Source organism: Macaca thibetana, chromosome 11 (assembly GCF_024542745.1).
Source record: "Macaca thibetana thibetana isolate TM-01 chromosome 11, ASM2454274v1, whole genome shotgun sequence".
NCBI lineage: Eukaryota > Metazoa > Chordata > Mammalia > Primates > Cercopithecidae > Macaca > Macaca thibetana.
This window is the reverse complement of record NC_065588.1, coordinates 47,256,663-47,278,384: the sequence shown is the minus strand read 5'-3', so window position 1 is coordinate 47,278,384 and position 21,722 is coordinate 47,256,663. Positions and strand designations below refer to the sequence as shown.

Here is a 21,722-nt window from a genome sequence, read left to right as displayed (position 1 = left end):
TTTTGTATTTTTTAGTAGAGACGGCGTTTCACCGTGTTAGCCAGGATGGTCTCGATCTCCTGACCTTGTGATCCACCCGTCTCGGCCTCCCAAAGTGCTGGGATTACAGGCTTGAGCCACCGCGCCCGGCCATCTTTTCAAATCTTTATCCAATTTATTTTTTATTTTTTTGAGGCAGGCTCTTGCTTTTTTGCTCAGGCTGGAGTGCAGTGACACAATCACAGCTTACTACAGTCTCAACCTCATGGGCCTCAAGCGATCCTCCCACTTCAGCCTCCTGAGTAGCTGGGACTACAGGCGTATGCCACCATGCCCTGCTCGTTTTTTGGTATTTTTTTACAGATGGGGTTTTACCATATTGCTCAGGCTGGTCTCAAACTCCTGAGCTCAAGCGATCCACCTGCCTCAGACCCCCAAAGTTTAGGGATTACAGGCGTTAGCCACTTTGCCTGGCCTTAAAACAAATTTTTCTTTACAAATTCTCGTTAATGATAACAATTCACACATGACTACTTCCAACCTTATTTTCTAGTCAGACCCTTCTTAATAAACCACATATTTTACTTTACATCATTTTGGTTCAGAGAGTCCAATAAAATTATTAATTTCATATTGAAATGGAAATGCATGCAACAAAAAATAAGGAAAGGGTTTTCAGAATGATAATATATCAAATTAGCATTTACATTCCTGGCAAAAAGCCAGTTGGTTATGATGTATTATCATGTTTTATACACTGCTGGAGATATTTGCAGCTCTTTTTCCATTGATTTTCTTAATGGTGGCTTTTGAAGAGGATATATGTTTAAATTTTGATGAAGTCCAATTTATCATTTTTATTTTTATTAATGGTTGTGCTTTTAGTGTCCTAAGAAATCATTGCCTAACCCAACGACCCAACGACTCAAAGACTTTTCTCTTTGCTTTTTTCCTAGAAGTCTTACAACTGTAGCTCTTATACTTAGGTCTGTGATCCATTTTGAGTTAATTATTTCTCTAAGTCTCTTGGTGCTCCTAAAACATATCATAGACTGCTTATAAACAGTTGCTTAATAAACAACAGGAATTTATTTCTCACAGTTCTGGATGCTGAAATTGAAGATCAAGGCACTGGCAGATTCGGTGTCTGATTAGGGCCATTTTCTGGTTCATAAATTGTGACTTTCAGCTGTATCCTTACGTGGTGGACGGGCAAGGCAGTTCTTTCGGCCTCTTTTATAAGGGCGCCGATCTCGCTGATGAGAGCTCTGCCCTCTCAAAAGGCCCTACCTCCTAATATCATCACCTTAGGAGTTAGGATTTCAACATATGAATTTTGGATGGACACAAACATTCAGATTGTACCACTATTGAATACAGTATGGAGCAAAACTCCGAGGGTTTTTTTGTGTGTGTGTGTGGCGTAAGGATATCCGGTTGTCCTAGCATAGTTTGTTGAAAAGACTGTTTTCCATTATATTGTCTTGGCACTGTTGTGAAAATGGCCATAAATATAAGGGTTTTTTTCCCCTCTATGTTGTGTTCCAATAATCTACAGTCTATCTTTTAAACATTAAATTTTTTTAGAGATGGTCTCGTGTTACCCAAAGACTAGAGTGCAGTGGCATGATCACGACTCACTGAAGCCTCAAACTCTTGGGTTCAAGTGATCTTCCTGCCTCAACCTTCCAAGTAGCTGGGACTGTGGCTGCACACCACCACACCTGGTTTATTTTTATTTTTGCAGAGATCAGGGCTCACCGTATTGCACAGGCCAATCTTTAAATTCCTGAGCTCTCGCGATTCTCCTGCCTTGGTCTCCCAAAATGCTGGGATTACAGGCATGAACCACCACTCCCAGCCTCTACAGGTCTGTCTTTACACCAATGTGTTAATTGCTGTAGTTTTATAATATGTTTTGAAATCAGATAGTGTAACTCCTTCAGTTTTTTTTTTTCCCCCAAAATAATTTTGGCTATTCTAGATCCCTTGCCTTTCCATATAGATTTCAGGATTGGCTTGTTAGTTTGCATGAAAAATCCAACTGGCATTTTATAGGCCAATCTGTGAATAATTACCTTATTAACAACATTGAGTCTTCTGACCCATGAATGTAGTATGAGTCTCCATTTATTTTAGGTCTTCTTTAATTTCTCTAAGTAATGTTTTTGTAGTTTTCATTGTACAAGTCTTACACATCTTTTGTTAAATCTGTTCCTAATTATTCATTATTTTACATGCTATTATCAGCTGGGTGCGGTGGCTAATGTCTGTAATCCCAGCACTTTGGGAGGCCAAGGCAGGCGGATCACTTGAGGCCAGGAGTTTGAGACCAGCCTGGCCAACATGGTGAAACCCCCTCTCTACTAAAAATACAAAACTTAGCCGGGCATGGTGGCGCACATCTGTAATCCCAGCTACTCAGGAGGCTGAGGCATGAGAATCGCTTAAACCTGGGAGGCGGAGATTGCACCGAGCTGAGATTGCACCATTGCACTCCAGCCTGGGTGAAAGAGTGAGACTCTGTCTCAAAAAATAAAAATAAAAAAATAAACGCTATTATGAATAGAATTGCATTCTTAAATTTTGTTTTCAGATAGTTTATTGTGAGTATAGACATATGATTGATTTTTCCTGTAACCTCAATGAACTTGTTTTACTAGATTGTTTTGTAGATTCCTTCAGCATTTCTACATTTACAGAATCATGTCATCTGTGAATAAAGTTTCCCTTTTTGATTTCCAATTTGTGTGCCTTTAATGTCTTTTTCTTGCCTATTGCACTGGCTAAAATCCTTGCTGTGTTCCTGATTTTATAGGGAAAGCATTCATTCTTTTACCATTAAGTAGGATGGTTAGCTTATTCTTTATAGATGCTCTTCATCAGTTTAAGCTTCCTTCTATTGCTATTTCTTTTTTAAAAAAAATAATTTCAACTTTTATTTTAGATTCAGGAGATCCGTGTTACCTAGATACATGCCTGATGCTGAGATTTTGGGTACTACTGATCTTGTCACCCAGGGCATAATTGAACACATATACTGAGCATAGTACCCCCAAATTAGTTTTTTGGCCCTTGGCCCCCTCCCTCCCATCCTCTTCTAGTAGTCCCTGGTGTCTTTTGTGACCACCTTTATGTTCATGAGTACCCACTATTTACCTCCCACTTGTAAGTGAGAACATGCAGTACTTGGTTTTCTGTTCCTGTGTTAATTCACTTAGGATAAGGGCCTCCAACTCCATTCACGCTGCTGCAAAGGACATGATTCTGCTTTTTTTTATGGCTGTATAGTATTCTGTGGTGCATATGTACCACAGTTTCTTTATCCAGTCTATTGTTGATGGGCACCTTGGTTGATTCCATGTCTTTGCTATTGCAAATAGTGCTGCGATGAACACAGGAGTGCATACGTCTTTTTGGTAGAATGATTTATATTCCTTTGGATATATACACAGTAATAGGATTGCTGGGTCCAATGGTGATTCTGGTTTAAATTCTTTGAGAAATCTCCAAACTGCTTTCCACAGAGGCGGAACTAATTTCTATTCCCACCAGTAGTGTGTAAGCATTCCTTTCTCTTGGCAGCCTTGGCAGCATGTGTTTTTTGGCTTTTTTTAACAATAGCCATTCTGATTGGTGTGAGATAGTATCTCCTTGTGATTTTGATTTGCATTTCTCTGATGATTAGTGACGTTGAATATTTTTTCTATGTTGTTGGCTGCTTGTATGTCTTTTGAGAAGTATCCATTCATGTCTTTTGCCTATTTTTTAATGGGGTTAATTGGTTTTTGGCCTGTTCAATTGTTTAAGTTCCTTACAGATTCCGGATATTAGACCTTTGTAGGATACATAGCTTGCAAGTATTTTCTCTCATTCTGTAGGTTGTCTGTTTTCTCTGTTGATAGTTTCTATTGCTGTGCAGAAATTTTTCAGTTTAATTAGTTCCCACTTGTCAATTTTTATTTTTGTTGCAATTGCTTTTGAGGACTTAGTCATAAACTCTTTCCCAAGGTCAATGTCCAGAATGGCATTTCTTGGGTTTTCTTCTAGGATTCTTATAGCTTGAGGTCTTACATTTGAATCTGTAACCTATTTCGAGTTAATTTTTGCATATGGTGATAGGATAGAGGTCTGGTTTCATTCTTCTGCATATGGCTAGCCAGCTATCCCAGCACCATTTATTGAACAGGGAGTTCTTTCCCCATTGACTTTGTTAAAGATCAGATGGTGTGTGGCTTTATTTCTGGGATGTCTATTCTGTTCTATTGGTCTATGTGTCTGTTTTTGTAACAATACCATGCTGTTTTAGTTACTGTAGTCTTTTTTTTTTTTTTTGAGATGGAGTCTTGCTCTGTCACCCAGGCTCAAATACAGTGGCATGATCTCAGCTCACTGCAACCTCCCCTCCCAGGTTCAAGTGATTCTCCTGCCTCAGCCTCCCAAGTAGCTGGGATTGTAGCTGTGTGCCACCATGCCCTGCTAATTTTTAGAGATGGGGTTGGAACATATTGGCCAGGCTGGTCTCAAACTCCTGACCACAAGTGATCTGCCCACCTCGGCCTCCCAAAGTGCTGGGATTATAGGCAAGAGTCACCATGCCCAGTGTTACTGTAGTGTTATAGTATAGTTTAAAGTTGGGTAATGTGATGTTTCCAGCTTTGTTCTTTTTGCTTAAGATTGCCTTGGCTATTTGGGCTCTTTTTGGGTTCCATATAAATTTTAGAATAGTTTTTTCTAGTCCTGTGAAAAAATGACATTGGTAGCTTGATAGGAATATCATTGAATCTATAGATTGATTTGGGCAGTATGGACATTTTAATGATATTGATTTTTCCTGTCTATGAACATGGAATGTTTTCCCATTTTTCTGTGTCATCTATGATTTCTTTCAGCAGTGTTTTGCAGTTCTCCTTATAGAGATCTTTCGCCTCCTTGGTTAGATGTATTCCTATGAGGTTTTTTTGTTGTTGTTGTTGTTGCTTGTTTGTTTTTTGTTTTTTTGGCATGTGTGGTTATTGTAAATGATATCGCATTCTTGATTTGGCTCTCAACTTGAATGTTATTGATGTATAGAAATGCTACTGATTTTTGTACATTTATTTTGTATCCTGGAACTTTACTGAAGTCATTTATCAGTTTCAGGAACCTTTTGGTGGAGTCTTTAGGGTTTTCTAGAATCATACCATCAGTGAAGACAGATAGTTTGGCTTCTTTTCCTATTTGGGTACCTTTTATTTCTTTCTCTTGCCTGATTGCTATGGCTAGGACTTCTTATTGCTATTTCTTTTGAGAATTTTTAAACTTAGAATGGTGTTGGATTTTATCAAATATATTTTCCACATCATTTGCAGTGATCTTGTCATTTTTATCTTTTATTAATATAGGCTTTATTTTATTGATTTTCAGATGTAAAACCAACCTTGCATTTTTGAAAGAAATTCCACTAGGTAGTGTATATAATCCTTTTTAATATGTTGCTGTATTCAGTTTGCTAACATTTTTTTGATGATTTTTGAGTCTGTATTCATGAAAGCTGTTTCTCTGTAGTTTTCTTGTAATGTCTTTGGTTTGGTATCAGGATAATAATACTAGGCTTACATAACTATCTGGGAAATACTCCCTTCTCTATTTTCTGAGTGTGTAATATTAGAACTATCTCTTCTTTAAATATTTGATATAATTCACTTGTGAAGTCAACTGGGCTTGGGTTTTTTTTTAAATGGGAAGACTTTAAATTACTAATTATATTTATGTACTTGTTACAAGTCTATTCAGATATTTGTTTCTTCTTGAGCCAGTTATCGTAATTTTTTTCCTTTTAGGAATTTATTACTGTTACTAAAATTTATGTGTAACAAATATAATGTTAATCAGTATTTAAATACTTCTCCTGAATAATACAGGGAACTGAAACCACTTTGACTCTGATACCTGCCTTCTCCCCACAACTTAGACATTATTTTTAATGATTCCAAGGTTTCTGTCTTGCCACTACTGACATTTTGGGCCAAACAGTTCTTTGTTTGGGAGATGGGAGAACTATACTGTGCATTGAAGTATGTTAGGCAGATACCAGTAGCAAACTTATCCCTTGCCTAGTTTTAACATCCGAAAATTTTCTCCAGATATGTTACCAAATGTTCCCTGGGGGCAAAATTATGCCCAAGTGAGAACAACTGTTGTGTACAGACAATGTTTATTTACATTTACCTATATATTATCCATGACTTTCTCTGTTCTGTCTTACATCTTATACCTCCCTTTTAGCATCATTTAGTTTCTTTCTGATATTTCTTTTACTTCCTTGGTGAAAGACTGTTGGTAGTAAATTCACTTTTTGTTCACAGATATTCTTGAATGATACTTTTGCTGGATATACAATTGTAGGCTCATAGTTATTTTCTCTCAGCATTTTGAAGATATTTCATTGTCTTTTGACTTTCTTTTCTATTTTATTTATTTTTCCACAGCTTATTGGGGTACAGGTGGTGTTTGGTTACAAGAATAAATTCTTTAGTGGTGATTTGTGAGATTTTGGTGCAACCATCACCTGAGCAGTATACACTGCACCCTATTTGTAGACTTTTATCCCTTGCCTCCCTCCCACCCTTTCCCCTGAATCCCCAAAGTCCATTGTATCATTGATATGCCTTTGCATCATCATAGCTTAGCTCCCACATATCAGTGAGAATATATGATGTTTGGTTTTCAATTCCTGAGTTACTTCACTTAGAATAATAGTCTCCAATCTCATCCAGGTCGCTGCAAATGCCATTAATTCATTCCTTTTTATGGCTGAGTAGCATTCAATCATATGTATGTGTGTGTGTGTATATATATATGTGTGTGTGTGTGTATATATATATATACAGTTTCTTTATCCACTAGTTGATTGATGGGCATTTGGGTTGGTTCCATGATTCTGCAATTGCTAATTGTGCTGCTATAAATATGTGCATGCAAGTTTCTTTTTTGTACCATGACTTCTTTTCTTCTGGGTAGATACCTAGTAGTGGGATTGCTGGATCAAATGGCAGTTCTACTTTTAGTTCTTTAAGGAATCTCCACCCTGTTTTCCATAGTGGCTGTACTAGTTTACATTCTCACCAGAAGTGTGGAAGCATTCCCTGATTACTGCATCCATGGCAACATCTACTGTTTTTTTTTTTGTTTTTTCTTTTTTAATTTTTTGATTATGACCATTCTTGAAGGAGTAAGGTGGTATTGCATTGTGGTTTTGATTTGCATTTCCCTGATCATTAGTGATGTTGAGCATGTTTACATGTTTGTTGGCCATTTATATATCTTCTTTTGAAAATTGCCTATTCATGTCCTTAACCCACTTTTTGATGGGATTTTTTTTTCTTGCTAATTTGTCTGAGTTTGTGGCAGATTCTGGATATTAGTCCTTTGTCAGATGTATAGATTGTGAAGATTTTCTCCCACCCTGTGGGTTGTCTGTTTACTCTGCTGACTGTTCCTTTTGCCATGCAAACGCTCTTTAATTAAGTCCCAGCTATTTATCTTTGTTTTTATTGCATTTGCTTTTGGGTTCTTGGGCATGAAATCCTTGCCTAAGCCAATGTCTAGAAGGGTTTTTCCAATGTTATCTTCTAGAATTTTTATACTTTCAGGTCTTAGATTTAAAGTCCTTAATCCATCTTGAGTTGATTTTTGTATAAAGCAGGCAACAAGAATCCAGTTTCATTCTCCTACATGTGGCTAGCCAATTATTCCAGCACCATTTGTTGAAAAGGGTGTCTTTTCCCCATTTTATGTTTTTGTTGGCTTTGTTGAAGATCAGTCAGTTGTAAGTATTTGGGTTTATTTCTGGGTTCTCTATTCTGTTCCATTGGTCTATGTGCCTATTTTTATACCAGTACCATGCTGTTTTGGTGACAATGGATTTATAGTATAGTTTGAAATCAGGTCGTATGATGCCTCCAGATTTGTTCTTTTTGCTTAGTCTTGCTGTGGCTATGCGGGCTCTTTTTTGGTTCCATATGAATTTTAGAATTGTTTTTTATAATTCTGTGAAGAATGATGGTGGTATTTTGATGGGGATTGCATTGAATTTGTAGATTGCTTTTGACTGTATGGTCATTTTCACAATATTGACTCTACCCATCCATAAGCATGGGATGTGTTTCCATTTGTTTGTGTCATCTATGATTTCTTTGAGCAGTGTTTTGTAGTTTTCCCTGTAGAGGTCTTTTGCCTCCTTTGTTAGGTATATTCCTAAGTATTTCATTTTTTTTGCAACTATCATAAAAAGGGTTGAGTTCTTGATTTGATTCCCTGCTGTTAGTATATAAGAGAGCTACTGATTTGCGTACATTAATCTTGCATCCGGAAACTTTGCTGAATTTTTTTTTTTTTTTTTTTTTTTTTAAGAGGGAGTCTCATTCTGTCGCCCAGGCTGGAGCTCAGTGACACAATCTCGGCTCACTGCAATCTCCGCCTCCTGGGTTCACACCATTCTCCTGCCTCAGCCTCCCGAGTAGCTGGGACTACAGGCACCTGCCACCACGCCCGGCTAATTTTTTGTATTTTTTAGCAGAGATGGGGTTTCACCATGTTAGCCAAGATGGTCTCAATCTCCTGACCTCGTGATCTGCCTGCCTCGGTCTCCTAAAGTGCTGGGATTACAGGCGTGAGCCACCACGCCCGGCCTTGCTGAATTCTTTTATCAGTTCTAGGAGCTTTCTAGAGGAGTCTTTAGGGTTTTCAAGGAAAATGATCATACTGTCAGCAAACAGTGACACTTTGACTTCCTCTGTACTGATTTGGATGCTCTTTATTTTTTTCTCTTGCCTGATTGCTCTGGCTAGGACTTCCAGTACTATGTTGAAGAGGAGAGGTGAGAGTGGGCATCCTTGTCTTGTTCCAGTTCTCAGAGGGAATGCTTTCAACTTTTCCCCATTCAGTATTATGTTGGTTGTGGGTTTGTCATAGATGGCTTTTATTACATCGAGGTATATCCCTTGTATGCTGATTTTGCTGAGAGTTTTAATCATAAAGGGATGCTGGATTTTGCCAAATGCCTTTTCTGCATCTATTGAGAAGATCATGTGATTTTTGTTTTAAATTCTGTGTCTGTAGTGTATCACATTTATTGACTTGTATATGTTAAACCATCTCTGCATCCCTGGTGTGAAACCCACTTGATCATGATGGATTAACTTTTTTTTTTTTTTTTTTTTTTTTTTTTTTTGAGATGGAATCTCCCTCTGTCACCCAGGCTGCAGTGCAGTGGCACAATCTTGGCTCACTGCAACCTCTGCCTCCTGGGTTCAAGCGATTCTCCTGCCTTAGCCCCCTGAGTAGCTGGGAGTCTCCCTCTGTCACCCAGGCTGGAGTGCAGTGGCACGATCTCAGCTCACTGCAACCTCTGCCTCCTGGGTTCAAGCAATTCTCCTGCCTCAGCCTCCCAAGTAGCTGGGATTACAGGTGCCTGCCACCATGCCCAGCTAATTTTTCTAATTTTAGTAGAGACAGGGTTTCACCAAGTTGGCCAGGCTGGTCTCAAACTCCTGACCTCAGATGATCTGCCCACCTTGGCCTCCCAAAGTGCTGCGATTACAGGGGTGAGCCACTGCGTCCAGCAGGTGGATTGTCTTTTTGATATGTTGTTGGATTTTGTTAGCTAGTATTTTGTTAAGGGTTTTAGCATCTATGTTCATCAGGAATAGTGGTCTGTAGTTTTCTTTTTTGGTTATGTCCTTTCCTGGTTTTGGTGTTAGGGCAATGCTGGCTTCATAGAAAGAATTAGGGAGGGCTCTCTCTTTCTCTATCTTGTGGAATAGTGTCAAAAGGATTGGGAGCAATTTTTCTTTGAATGTCTGGTAGAATTCTGCTGTGAATCCATCTGATCTTGGATTTTTATGGTTAGTAATTTTAAAATTACCATTTTAATCTTGCTGCTTGTTATTGGTCTGTTCAGGGTATCTATTTCTTCCTGATTTAAGCTAGGAGGGTTGTATTTTTCCAGGAATTTATCCACCTCTTCTAGGTTTTCTAGTTTATGTGTGTAAAGGTGTTCATAGTAGCATTGAATTATCTTTTATATTTCTGTGGTGTCAGCTGTAATATCTCCTCTTACGTTTCTTATTGAGGTTATTTGGATTTTCTCTCTTCTTTTCTTGGTTAATCTTGCTAATGGCCTATCAATTTTATTTATCTTTTCAATGAACCAACTTTTTGTTTCATTTATCTTTTGTATTCTTTTTGTTTCAATTTCATTTAGTTCTGCTCTGACCTTTGTTATTTCCTTTCTTCTGCTGGATTTGGGTTTTTTTTTTTCTTTCTTGTTTCTCTAGTTCCTTGAGGTATGACCTTAGAATGTCGGTTTGTGTCCTTTCAGTCTTTTTGATGTAGGCATTTAGGGTTATGAACTTTCCTCTTAGCACCACCTTTGCTGTATTTCAGAGGTTTTGATAGGTTGCATCATTATTGTCATTCAGTTTGAAGATTTTTTAAATTTCCATCTTGATTTTGTTTTTGACCCAGTGATTATTCAGGAGCAAGTTATTTAATTTCCATATATTTGCATGGTTTTGAAAGTTCCTTTTAGAGTTGATTTCCAGTTTTATTCTACTGTGGTCTAAGAGAGTTCTTGATATAATTTCAATTTTCTTAAATTTATTGAGGCTCATTTTGTGGCCTATCAGATGGTCTATCTTGGAGAAAGTTCCATGCAGTGTTGAATATAATGTGTACTCTGCAGTTGTTGGATGCAATGTTCTGTATCTGTCTGTTAAGTCTGTTTGTTCCAAGGTATAGTTTAAATCCATTGTTTCTTTTTTTTTTTTTTTTTTTTTTTTTTGAGACGGAGTCTTGGTCTGTCGCCCAGGCTGGGGTGCAGTGGCACAATCGCGGCTTACTGCAACCTCCGCCTCCTGGGTTCACGCCATTCTCCTGCCTCAGCCTCCCGAGTAGCTGGGACTATAGGCGCTCGCCACTACGCCTGGCTAATTTTTTGTATTCTTTAGTAGAGACAGGGTTTCACTGTGTTAGCCAGGATGGTCTCGATCTCCTGACCTCGTGATCCGCCCGCCTTGGCCTCCCAAAGTGCTGGGATTACAGGCGTGAGCCACCGCGCCTGGCCTAAATCCATTGTTTCTTTGTTGACTTTCTGTCTTGATGACCTGTCTAGTGCTGTCAGTGGAATATTGAGGTCCACCACTATTATTGTGTTGCAGTTTATCTCATTTCTTAGGTCTATTAGTAATTGTTTTATAAATGTGGGAGCTCCAGTGTTAGGTGCATATATGTTTAAGATTGTGATATTTTCCTGTTGGACAAGGCCTTTTACCATTATAGAATGTCCCTCTTTGTCTTTTTTTTTTTTTTTTTTTTTTGACGGAGTCTCGCTCTGTTGCCCAGGCTGGAGTAAAAGAATTCAGGAAGTTAGTTATTAAGCTAATCTGGGAGGCACCAGAGAAAGGCGAAGCCCAATGCAAGGAAATCCAAGGTTCCTTCTTATTTGGGTAGGCTCTGTCAGAGGGAAAGTCTAGGGCTAAAGGCTGTTGTTTACATTCTTTTATCCCATTGAGTGTTCCGCTGATGTAGTACTCTCCTCCATCCTTTCCTATGGATGTGGCTTCCTGAGAACCGAGCTGCAGTGATTGTTATCTTTCTTCTGGGTCTAACCACCTAGCCTAGTCTACCAGGCTCTGGGCTGGTACTGGGGGCTGTCTGCACAGAGTCCCGTGATGTGAACCATCTATGGGTCTCTCAGCCATGAATACCAGCACCTGTTCCAGTGGAGATGGCAGGGAGTTGAAACGGACTCTGTAAAGGTTCTTAGCTTTGGTGATTTAATGTCCAATTTTTTTTGCTGGTTGACCTCCTGCTGGGAGATGGTGCTTTCCAGAGAGCATCAGCTGTGGTATTATGGAGAGGAACAAGTGGTGGGCAGGGCCCTAGAACGCCCAAGAGTATACGCCTTTTGTCTTCAGCAACCAGGGTGGGTAGGGAAGGACCATCAGATGGGACAGGGCTAGGCATATCTGAACTCAGACTCTCCTTGGGTGGGTCTTGCTGAGGCCACTGTGGGTAATGGGGGTGAGAGTCCCAGGTCAATGGAGTTGTATACTGAGAGCGATTATGGCTGCCTCTGCTGAGTCATGCAGGTTGTCCGGGAAGTGGGGGGAAGCTGGCAATCACAGGCCTCATCCAGCTCTCACACAGTCCGAAGGGCCAGTCTCACTCCCACCATGCCTCTCAAAAGCACCAAGTCTGTTTCCAGACAGTTGGCAAGCAGGGCTGAGAACTTGCCCCAGGCTACCCACCTCCCAGAGTATTTGAGGTGTCTCCCAGGTCCTGCAGGAGCAGTCTGCTTCCTTCAGAGGCATCTGTGGTTGTCTTGGGATTCTTGGTTTATTCCTGCAGTCATTCTGGAGCTAAAATTAATGATGCCAGCCTCCACACGCTGCTCTGTCCATCCAAGTTAGAGCTGCAATCTAGTTCTGCCTCCCGTCTGCCATGATGATCTGAATAATCAGCTCTGCAGTCTGTACAGAAGCTCCACGTTGGAGCTGCAATCTAGTTCTATCTCCCATCTACCATGATAATCTGAATAATCAGTTCTGCAGTCTGTACTCAAGCCGTGTTTCTCGAGAGTAGGCCTCAAGAAACCTACAATCATGGCAGAAGGCAAAGGGGAGACAAGCACATCTTCACATGGCAACAGGAGAGGGTGTCTTTTGGCTTTCATTATTGCTATTGAGAAGTTTTCTGAAAACTAATCTGTAATTCTATTATAAGGATTTTGCTTTTATCTCTGGTTACATTTCAGATCTTCTTTTTGTTGTTGTTGTTGTTGTTCAACTTCAGTATAATGTCTGAAAGGGAATTATGTTTTGTTTTGGCTAATATTGTGCTTATTAATATTTTATCTGGATTAATGTCTTTCATCAGTTTTTAAGAGATTTCAACCCAAATCCATTGAATATTGCCTCTCCTCTATCCCCTTTATTCCTTCCTCTCTGGCACTCTCATTAGATGTCTATTAGATTTTCTCATTCTATCCTTCTTATACCTTATTTCATGATTTTCTCTTTTTTTCCCTCTGTGCTACAGTCTAGGAAGTTCCTTCAGCTATATCTTCTGGTTCACAAATCCTCTCTTTAGCTGTGTCTAATATGATATCTAGTTTATCCAGTGAGGTTTTTTTTTTTTATTTTTGAGACAGAGTCTTGCTCTTGTTACCCACGCTGGAGTGCAAAGGTGCGACCTTGGCTCACTACAACCTCTGCCTCCTGGGTTCAAGTGATTCTTCTGCCTCAGCCTCCCGAGTAGCTGGAATTACAGGCATCCACTACCACGCCTAGCTAATTTTTTGTATTTTTAGTAGAGATGGGGGTTTCACCATGTTGGCCAGGCTGGTCTCAAACTCCTGATCTCAGGTGATCCACCCGCCTCAGTTTCCCAAAGTACTGGGATTACAGGTGTGAGCCATCGTGCCCTATCCAATGAATTTTAAATATTAGCAATTACTTTTTTCATTTTTAAAGATTCTGATTCTCCTTTAAATGTATCTAGTCCTTCTAAATAGTCTATTGCTCATTTTTAATTTACCTTTTACTTCTTTAAACAATTTACATACTTTTTTTATTCTATACCTAAAAATCTTAAGTCCTTGGGAGGCATAATATGTTTGTTGTTTCTGTTGTCTTTCACTATTAACGGTTTTTTTCCTTATGTGTTTGGTGATCTTTGAACTGATATTTGGTTGATTTTAATCTGTGGGATCTTAAGTGCTTCTAAACTTTAGCCCATTAAATTAATTTCAGTTATTATATTTAATTATATTAGGTATGTATGTTAAATATATTAATGATTTGTGATCTTTTTATTGTAATCCATTCAATTTCATTGAAACTTTATCTGGTTATATTCTGTGAGGCCTTAGATGAAGTTGGGTTTCTATATAAATAATTTGCATTTGATTTTGTCAGGATCAAATCTTGGGATGTTACTAAGCTAGAATCTGTTTTAAACTAAATTCTCAGCTTGAAGTTTTGTAGTCTACTCAGTGTTACTCTGGATAGCAAATCCATGTGAGTGGTATTTATAGTTATACATTTGGGGGAGAGGAAATTTCTAGGTTTTCCCCCTTCCATTAGGCAGTTTTCCTAGTAAACATGGGGATGGCGATAGGAGGTGAGGATGTGTTGGTTATATGTGGTTCATTTAAAAAGCTTTTTATTTTAAAATAATTATGGAGTTATTGGAAGTTGCAAAGATAGCACCGACAAGTCAAGTGTACTTTTTATGCAATTCCCTACAATGGTTACATCTCTTGTCACTGAAATACAATATCAAAATCTGGAGACTGATGGCCGGGCACGGTGGCTTATGCCTGTAATCCCAGCACTTTGGGAGGCTGAGGCAGGAGGATCATGAGTTCAGGAGATCGAGACCATCCTGGCTAACAAGGTGAAACCCCGTCTCTACTAAAAATACAAAAAAAAAAAAAAAATAGCCACGTGTGGTGGCAGGTGCCTGTAGTCCCAGCAACTCGAGAGGCCGAGGCAGGAGAATGGCATGAACTCGGGAGGTGGAGCCTGCACTGAGCCAAGATCGTCCCACTGCATTCCAGACTGGGCAACAGAATGAGACTCCGTTTCAAAAATAAAGAAAAAAACTGGAGACTGACATTAATACAATGCGTGTGTAGATTCATGAAACCATCACAAAAAAACAGGGTATGGAGTTATTCCATCAGGACAAAAATCTCCTTCTTGCTACCTAACCTTCTTAACCCTAGCAACTATTAATCTATTCTCTGTCTGCGTAATTTTGTCATTTCATTGTTATATACTTGGAATCATAGTATATGACATTTTAAAATTGGCTTCTTTTCACTCAACATAATGCCCTTGTCCATCTAACTTGTTGAATGTATCAATAGTTCATACCTTTTAACTGCTTAGTCATATTCTATGGTAAAGTTATACTAGTTTATTTAAGTATTCTCCTATTGAAGGACATTTTGGTTGTTTTTAGTTTTTGGCTTTTACAAATAAAGCTTTCATGAATATCTGTAAGTAGGTTTTTTGTGTGTACATTTGTATTTCTCTGGGATAAATGTCTAGGGGTACAATTCTTGGCTCATGTGGTAAGTGTATGTTCACATGAATGTTTTTAAGAAACTGTATGTCTGTTTTTTGGTGTATACACGTTTAGCATTGCTATGCTTTCTTGGTGGACTGACCCTTTTATTATTATGTAATGTGTCTCACATCCTTGTAATCTTCTTTGCTCTAAAGTCTACTTTATCTGATATTTATATAGCCATTCCTACTTTCTCTTTTTTCCATTCCAGCTTCTTTTTTTTGTCTGGATATTGGGTCTTACTCTGTTACCCAGGCTGGAGTGCAGCGGTGCCATCATAGCTCACCATAACCTCAAACTCCTGGGCTCAAGTGATCCTCCCGCGTAGCTGAGACTACAGACGTGCACTACCGTACCTGGCTAATTTTTTGTTTTTATTTTTGTAGAGATGAGTTCTCCCTATGTTGCTCAGGCTGGTCTTGAACTCCTGGCCTCAAGCAATCCTCCCACCTCAGCCCCTCAAAATGCTAGGATTACAGGTGTAATCCAGCTTTCTTTTGATTAATGTAGCCATGTGTATTCTCCCCCTCCTTTTTTTTAACCTACGTAGATCACATTTGAAGTATACTATATATATAAGAACAAGGTGGGTGCAGTGGCTCACACCTGTAGTCCAAGCACTTTGGGAGGCCAAAGTGGGCAAATCACTTGAGGCCAGGAGTTTTGAGACCAGCCTGGCCAACATGGCAAAATTCCATCTGTACTAAAAATACAAAAATTAACTGGGTGTGGTGGTGCACCCCTGTAATCCCAGCTACTCGAGAGGCTGAGGCACAAGAATTGTTTGAATCCAGGAGGCAGAGGATGCAGTGAGCTGAGATTGCGTCACCACCCTCCAGCCTGGGTGACAGAGCAAGACTCTGTCTTAAAAAAAAAAAAAAAGAAAAAGAAAAAAAAGAAAAAAATTATATCCTGGGTCATGAGTGTGACTCATTTTTAAAGTATAGCCATGGGACAGACTTCAGCTTTATGGTGTCTTTCCCTACTTCCCAACTTGGACAAGTTTTATTCCTTAACCATCTCCTTCCAAGGCCCATGAAACCACTGAAATCAATATTACAAGTTAACATTTTGGCAAATACTCTCAAGATCAAAGTTAACTTCTGTGTTCCAGTTCCTTCTCTAAGTTTCTATTTCACACCGAGTCCTTAACCTATGTATTCTTCCTCTTTAATAGTCTTCAGTGGGGACCTTGGTATGTACCTGTAATCTACCATGTTCTGAAGAACTAATTTAATTCTCAAAACAACTCTATGATGGGTATCATTGCTCTCACTTTACAGATCATGAAACGGTATGACATTGTGAAAGATGAAATGTTAGGCTCACGCCTGTAATCCCAGCACTTTGGGAGGCTGAGGTGGGTGGATCACAAGGTCAGGAGATCAAGACCATCCTGGCCAACATGGTGAAATCCTGTCTCTACTAAAATACAAAAAATTAGCCAGGTGTGGTGGCATGTGCCTATAGTCCCAGCTACTCGGGAGGCTGAGGCAGGGGAATCGCTTGAACCCAAGAGGCGAAGGTTGCAGTGAGCTGAGACTGCACCACTGTACTCCACCCTGGAAACAGAGCAAGACTCCCTCTCAAAGAGAAAAAAAAAAAAAAAAATATATATATATATATATATATAGATAGATAGATAGATAGATAGATAGATATAGATATATAATATTAATAATATAGGGGAAATACATGAGATTTGCAACAGGCAGAACTGGGCTTGAATTCTGACTTTATCATTTAGTTCTTGTATTAGTTCAAGCAACTTATTTAACCTCTTTAAGCTTTATTTTACTCATTCATTTTATAGTATTTTCTACAGTGTTGCTGGGGGTATTAAAGGAGATAATGCATTGCAATGCTTAGCATTTTAGTAAGTACCTGGCCCTAAACAAATGGTAGTTGCTTCTATTATTGTTGCTGTAATTGTTATTAAAGAGTCAATAACATGCCCATGGTCATTCAGTTAGCACATGGTGGCAGGCTGGGACTCAGAATTAAGTCTGTGATTCTAAAGCCCGTGTTCCTTTCCCTACACCATGTTGTTTCCTTATCTTCCTTAAAAAGTATTCACAGGTGGAAAAAAAGAAAAATAATAATTCACAGGTCTTTCGTACATTTATCTACTTCCTACCTAAATAATCCACAATTATTTAAATGGCTAGGGCCTGTGGGGAATAGGAAGAAAACAGGAGTCTTAGTACTTAACCTCATATATTCCTAACTGGACTATGATTTCCTCAAGAGCAGTTTAATGTAGTTATTAAATATTCAGGCTTTACAATCAAAGAGACTTGGATTTGAGTCCCAGCTTCTTAATCTCTAAGATTCTCAATTACTGGTCTGTTAAATGGGGTAAAAATAACATTAACTCCCTTTTAGGAATATTGGGGGCATAGGATAAAGTAGTATATTTAAAACAGGACCCAGGACAGGCATGGTGCTCATGCCTATAAACTCAGCTACTCAGGAGACTGAAGCAGCTGGATTGCTTGAGGCCAGGAGTTTGAGACCAGCCTGGGCAACACAGCAAGACTGTCTCTTAAAAGCAAACAAACAAAAGCTGGGCACAATGGCTTATACCTGTAATCTCAGCACTTTTGGAGGCTGAGGCAGGAGGATTTCTTAAGGCCAGGAGTTCAAGACCAGTCTAGGAAACATGGCAAGACCCTGTCTCTACAAAAAAATGAAACAATTAGCTGGGCATGGTGGCACATGCCTGTAGTCCCAGCTACTTGGGAGTTTGAGGCAGGAGGATTACTTGAGACCAGGAGGTCAAGGTTACAGTGAGCCATGATCGTGCCACTGCATTCCAGCCTAGGTGACAGAGCAAGACCCTATCTCTTTAAAAAAAAAAAAACATACATATATACATACATAATACATTTGAAAAAGCTGGGCGTGGTGGCACGTGCCTGGAGTCCCAGCTATTGGAGAGGCTGAAGCAGGAGAACTGCTTGAGCCCAGGAGCTTGAGGCTGCGGTGAGCTATAATTACACCACTGCACTCTAGCCTGAGTGACAGAGTAAGACCACCATCTCTAAAAAAAAAAGTGTTTTAAATAGCAACAAGAACAAAAACAAGACCTGAAACATGGTAAATACTCCCAAATGGTAGCTCTTATTACCAAAGACAAAGAGGCTATGTCGTCTATGTTTTTATTCCTCCCATTAGTTCAGTCAGTTAACATTTAGTGCCCCTATATACACTAAAAAAATATATTGCAATCAGCTTGCCTGATACCAAACAAGGCATTAAATTAAAAGGAAACTAAATATGATTCCTCATAGCCTGAAGCTTATTACTTAAGATAGAGAATCCTGCTGCAGAGCTGGCTTCATAATCTGTGAGTTCAAACCACAGAAACACTTGGAACTATCATTCTATCTTAACGTTCAAGTATCTTGGCATGTACAACCAGAGAAAGTCTCTATTTCTGCTTTGGAAGAGAATTTTCTCTCCCCTCTCACAAGGAAAAACAGATCCCTCAAAAAGTTGTTTTCAGTGTTTTATAAGAACCGATAATACTTTTCAATCTCATGGCATAAAGTGATAAAAAGATAATACACAGAAACAGTCAGACATCACTTAATGATGGAGAACATTCTGAGAAATACATCGTTAGGCAATTTTGTTGTTGTGTAACCATGATAGAGTGTACTTACATAAACCTAGATGGTATAGTCTGCTGCACACCTAGGGTATATGGCATAGTCTTTTACTCCTAGGCTACATGCCTGTTCAGCTGTACTCAATATTGTAGACAGCTGTGATACAGGAGTAAGCATTTGTATATCTAAACACAGAAAAGGTACAGTAGGCCAGGCTTGGTGGCTCATGCCTGTAATCCCAACACTTTGGGAGGCTGAGATGGGTGGATCACAGGAGGCCAGGAGTTTGAGACCAGCCTGGCCAACATGGTGAAACGCTGTCTTTACTAAAAATACAAAAATTAGCTGAATGCTGTGCGTGGTGGCTCACGCCTGTAATCCCAGCACTTTGGGAGGCCGGGGTAGGCGGATCACCTGAGGTTGGGAGTTCAAGACCAGCCTGACCAACATGGAGAAACCCTGTCTCTACTAAAAATACAAAAATTAGCAGGGCATGGTGGCACATGCCTGTAATCCCAGCTACTTGGGAGGCTGAGGCAGGAGAATCACTTGAACCTGGGGGGCGGAGGCTGCAGTGAGCCGAGATTGTGCCACTGCACTCCATCCTGGGCAACAGAACGAGACTCTGGGGGAAAAAAAAAAAGGTACAGTAAAAATATGGAAAAATAATCTTATAGACCACCATCGTGTGTGTGGTCTGTCATTAACCTAAATGTCATTATGTGGCACATGACTGTATATAAAAGATTTGACCTTCCTCTGCACATCATCAGGAAAATGTGTATCAGTAAAATTCAGACCATAATTACCTTCTTCTTTTGTTCTTCCCCAGCCACTTATAAAACACTTTGTGTTTCCGTCCAGGATTTGGAAAACATCAAAAGGTAGGCAAATAGGCTGAATATAGTCATTATACCTCACTGCTTTTTTTAAGTGAAAAAGTGCAATATCATTTACATAAGATTCCAAAATGAAGTTTGGATGAACAATGATTGCTTTAATTTTTATCTTCTTGGTATAAGGATGGTGCCCATGTATATTATTAGTTCCAATCACAGCTCTCCACATTAAAGGATCGCTGAAAGAAAGTAAACATTCTTATTATAAACATCTTTATTTAACTAAGTACATATTCTTAACTTCCCACTAGTTTTTTTCTCATGTTAGATTAATAATAAAAAACTTTAATTCCAGTTTCATGTGACATAAAATATTAAATAACACAAATATCATGATCTAGGGAAGGAGAAAAAGACCAATGGGACAGAAAATTCAGAAACAGATTCAAGTACATGAGAATTTAATATGTTATTAAGGCAGCATTTTTTACCAATGGACAAAAGAATGAATTATTCAATATGTGGTATTGGGGCAACTAGCTGTTTGAAAAGAGAAATAAAATTAGATACCTGAAATAACACTAAACACCAAAATAAACTCCAAATGGATTAAATATTTAAATGTACAAATCTTCTTAATAAAGAGTTCCCATCTTTCAGAGATACCCAAAGTGGTATGTCTGAGTTTTGCTTCAAAATAATTGGAGGGAGAATGGTGAGGGTATAGGTGAAACAAGATCAGGTATCAGTTGATAACGGGAAGCTGGGTGATGGGTACATGGGAGTTCGCTAAAATATTTCCTCTAGTTTTATAATTTTTTTGAAACTTACTGGAATGAAACATTTGGGTATTAACTTATTATGTGAATGAAAAAACTAAACCAGCGCCCGGCTCAGTGACTCACACCTGTAATCCCAGCACTTTGGGAAGCCGAGGTGGGTGGATCACGAGGTCAGGAGATTGAGACCATCCTGGCTAACATGGTGAAACCCCGTCTCTACTAAACACACACACACACACACACACACACACACACACACACACACACACACACACAAATTAGCCGGGTGTAGTGGCAGGCACCTGTAGTCCCAGCTGTTTGGGAGGCTGAGGCAGGAGAATGGTGTGAACCCGGGAGGTGGAGCTTGCAGTGAGCCAAGATCGAGCCACTGCACTCTAGCCTGGGCGACAGAGTGAGACTCCGTCTCAAAAACAAACAAACAAACAAACAGAAAAAAATATAGATGAATATATAACATTGACACAAGAAAGGATTTGATAAAGCATGATATTAAAGGTAAAAACAAGAAGCAACTAATGGATCTTGGCCATCTTAAAAAAGCAAGCAAACAAGCAAGCAAAAAACCAAACCCAAAACAAGTGAAACAATTAAAACCACAAGAGGTTAACAGTAGTTAACATCTGGAATCGAATTCGGAAGGAGGAACTTTCACTTTATACACTGTCGCTTACAGATAACTTTTCATCTTTCAAATTGGCAATGTTTATATGAGTGCGCACGTGTGTGTGTGTGTGTGTGTTCGATGATAACACTCAGTGCACACCAGTTAGAGGAACAAGGGTACTCTTACTCATGGCAGAAAGTGTAATAGATGGGCAATCTGGCAACATGTATCAGTAGCCTAAAAAAGCTGCATTACATTTGACTTGCAATTCTACTTCCTAGAATTTATCCCAAAGAAATAAAAGATGAACACAAAAATTTAGCTATAAAAATATTTACCACAGAAATTTTGGCACATCTACAAAGTGGAATACAGGAGCAAAATAGATACGTTGACATGGAAAAATGCTTACGTTATGTAATTTAATGAAAAAGGCTATTTCACAGTTTAGCTATATAAGCCTGTTCTATAAAATAATTTGCATATATGGCTAGAAAAATCTAGAAGACTATGTAACAAAAAACAGCTATTATTTCTAGGAAATGCAATAAATGATTCTTATTTTTTCTCATTTCTGTTTTCTCATTTTCTTACATTAAATACGTTATAGGCCGGGCTTGGTGGCTCACGCCTGTAATCGCAACACTTTGGGAGGCTGAGACAGGCAGATTGCTTGAGCCCAGGAGTTTGAGCCCACCCTGGGCAACATGACGAAACCCTGTCTCTATAAAAAATACAAAAATTAGCTGGATGTGATGGCACA

The 21,722-nt window shown here is 39.1% G+C and overlaps 2 protein-coding genes across 2 annotated transcripts in view; both read right to left on the bottom strand.

Annotated features, from left to right (window-relative positions):
- Positions 1-21,722, bottom strand: part of DAZAP2 (DAZ associated protein 2) — a 426,196-nt gene that overhangs the window by 359,256 nt on the left and 45,218 nt on the right. The gene's annotated exons all lie outside the window — the stretch shown is intronic.
- Positions 1-21,722, bottom strand: part of TMPRSS12 (transmembrane serine protease 12) — a 45,752-nt gene that overhangs the window by 9,647 nt on the left and 14,383 nt on the right. The window contains exon 3 of the mRNA XM_050748809.1: positions 19,523-19,791. Coding sequence (XP_050604766.1) covers positions 19,523-19,791 — 269 coding nt within the window. The remainder of the gene's footprint in view (positions 1-19,522; positions 19,792-21,722) is intronic.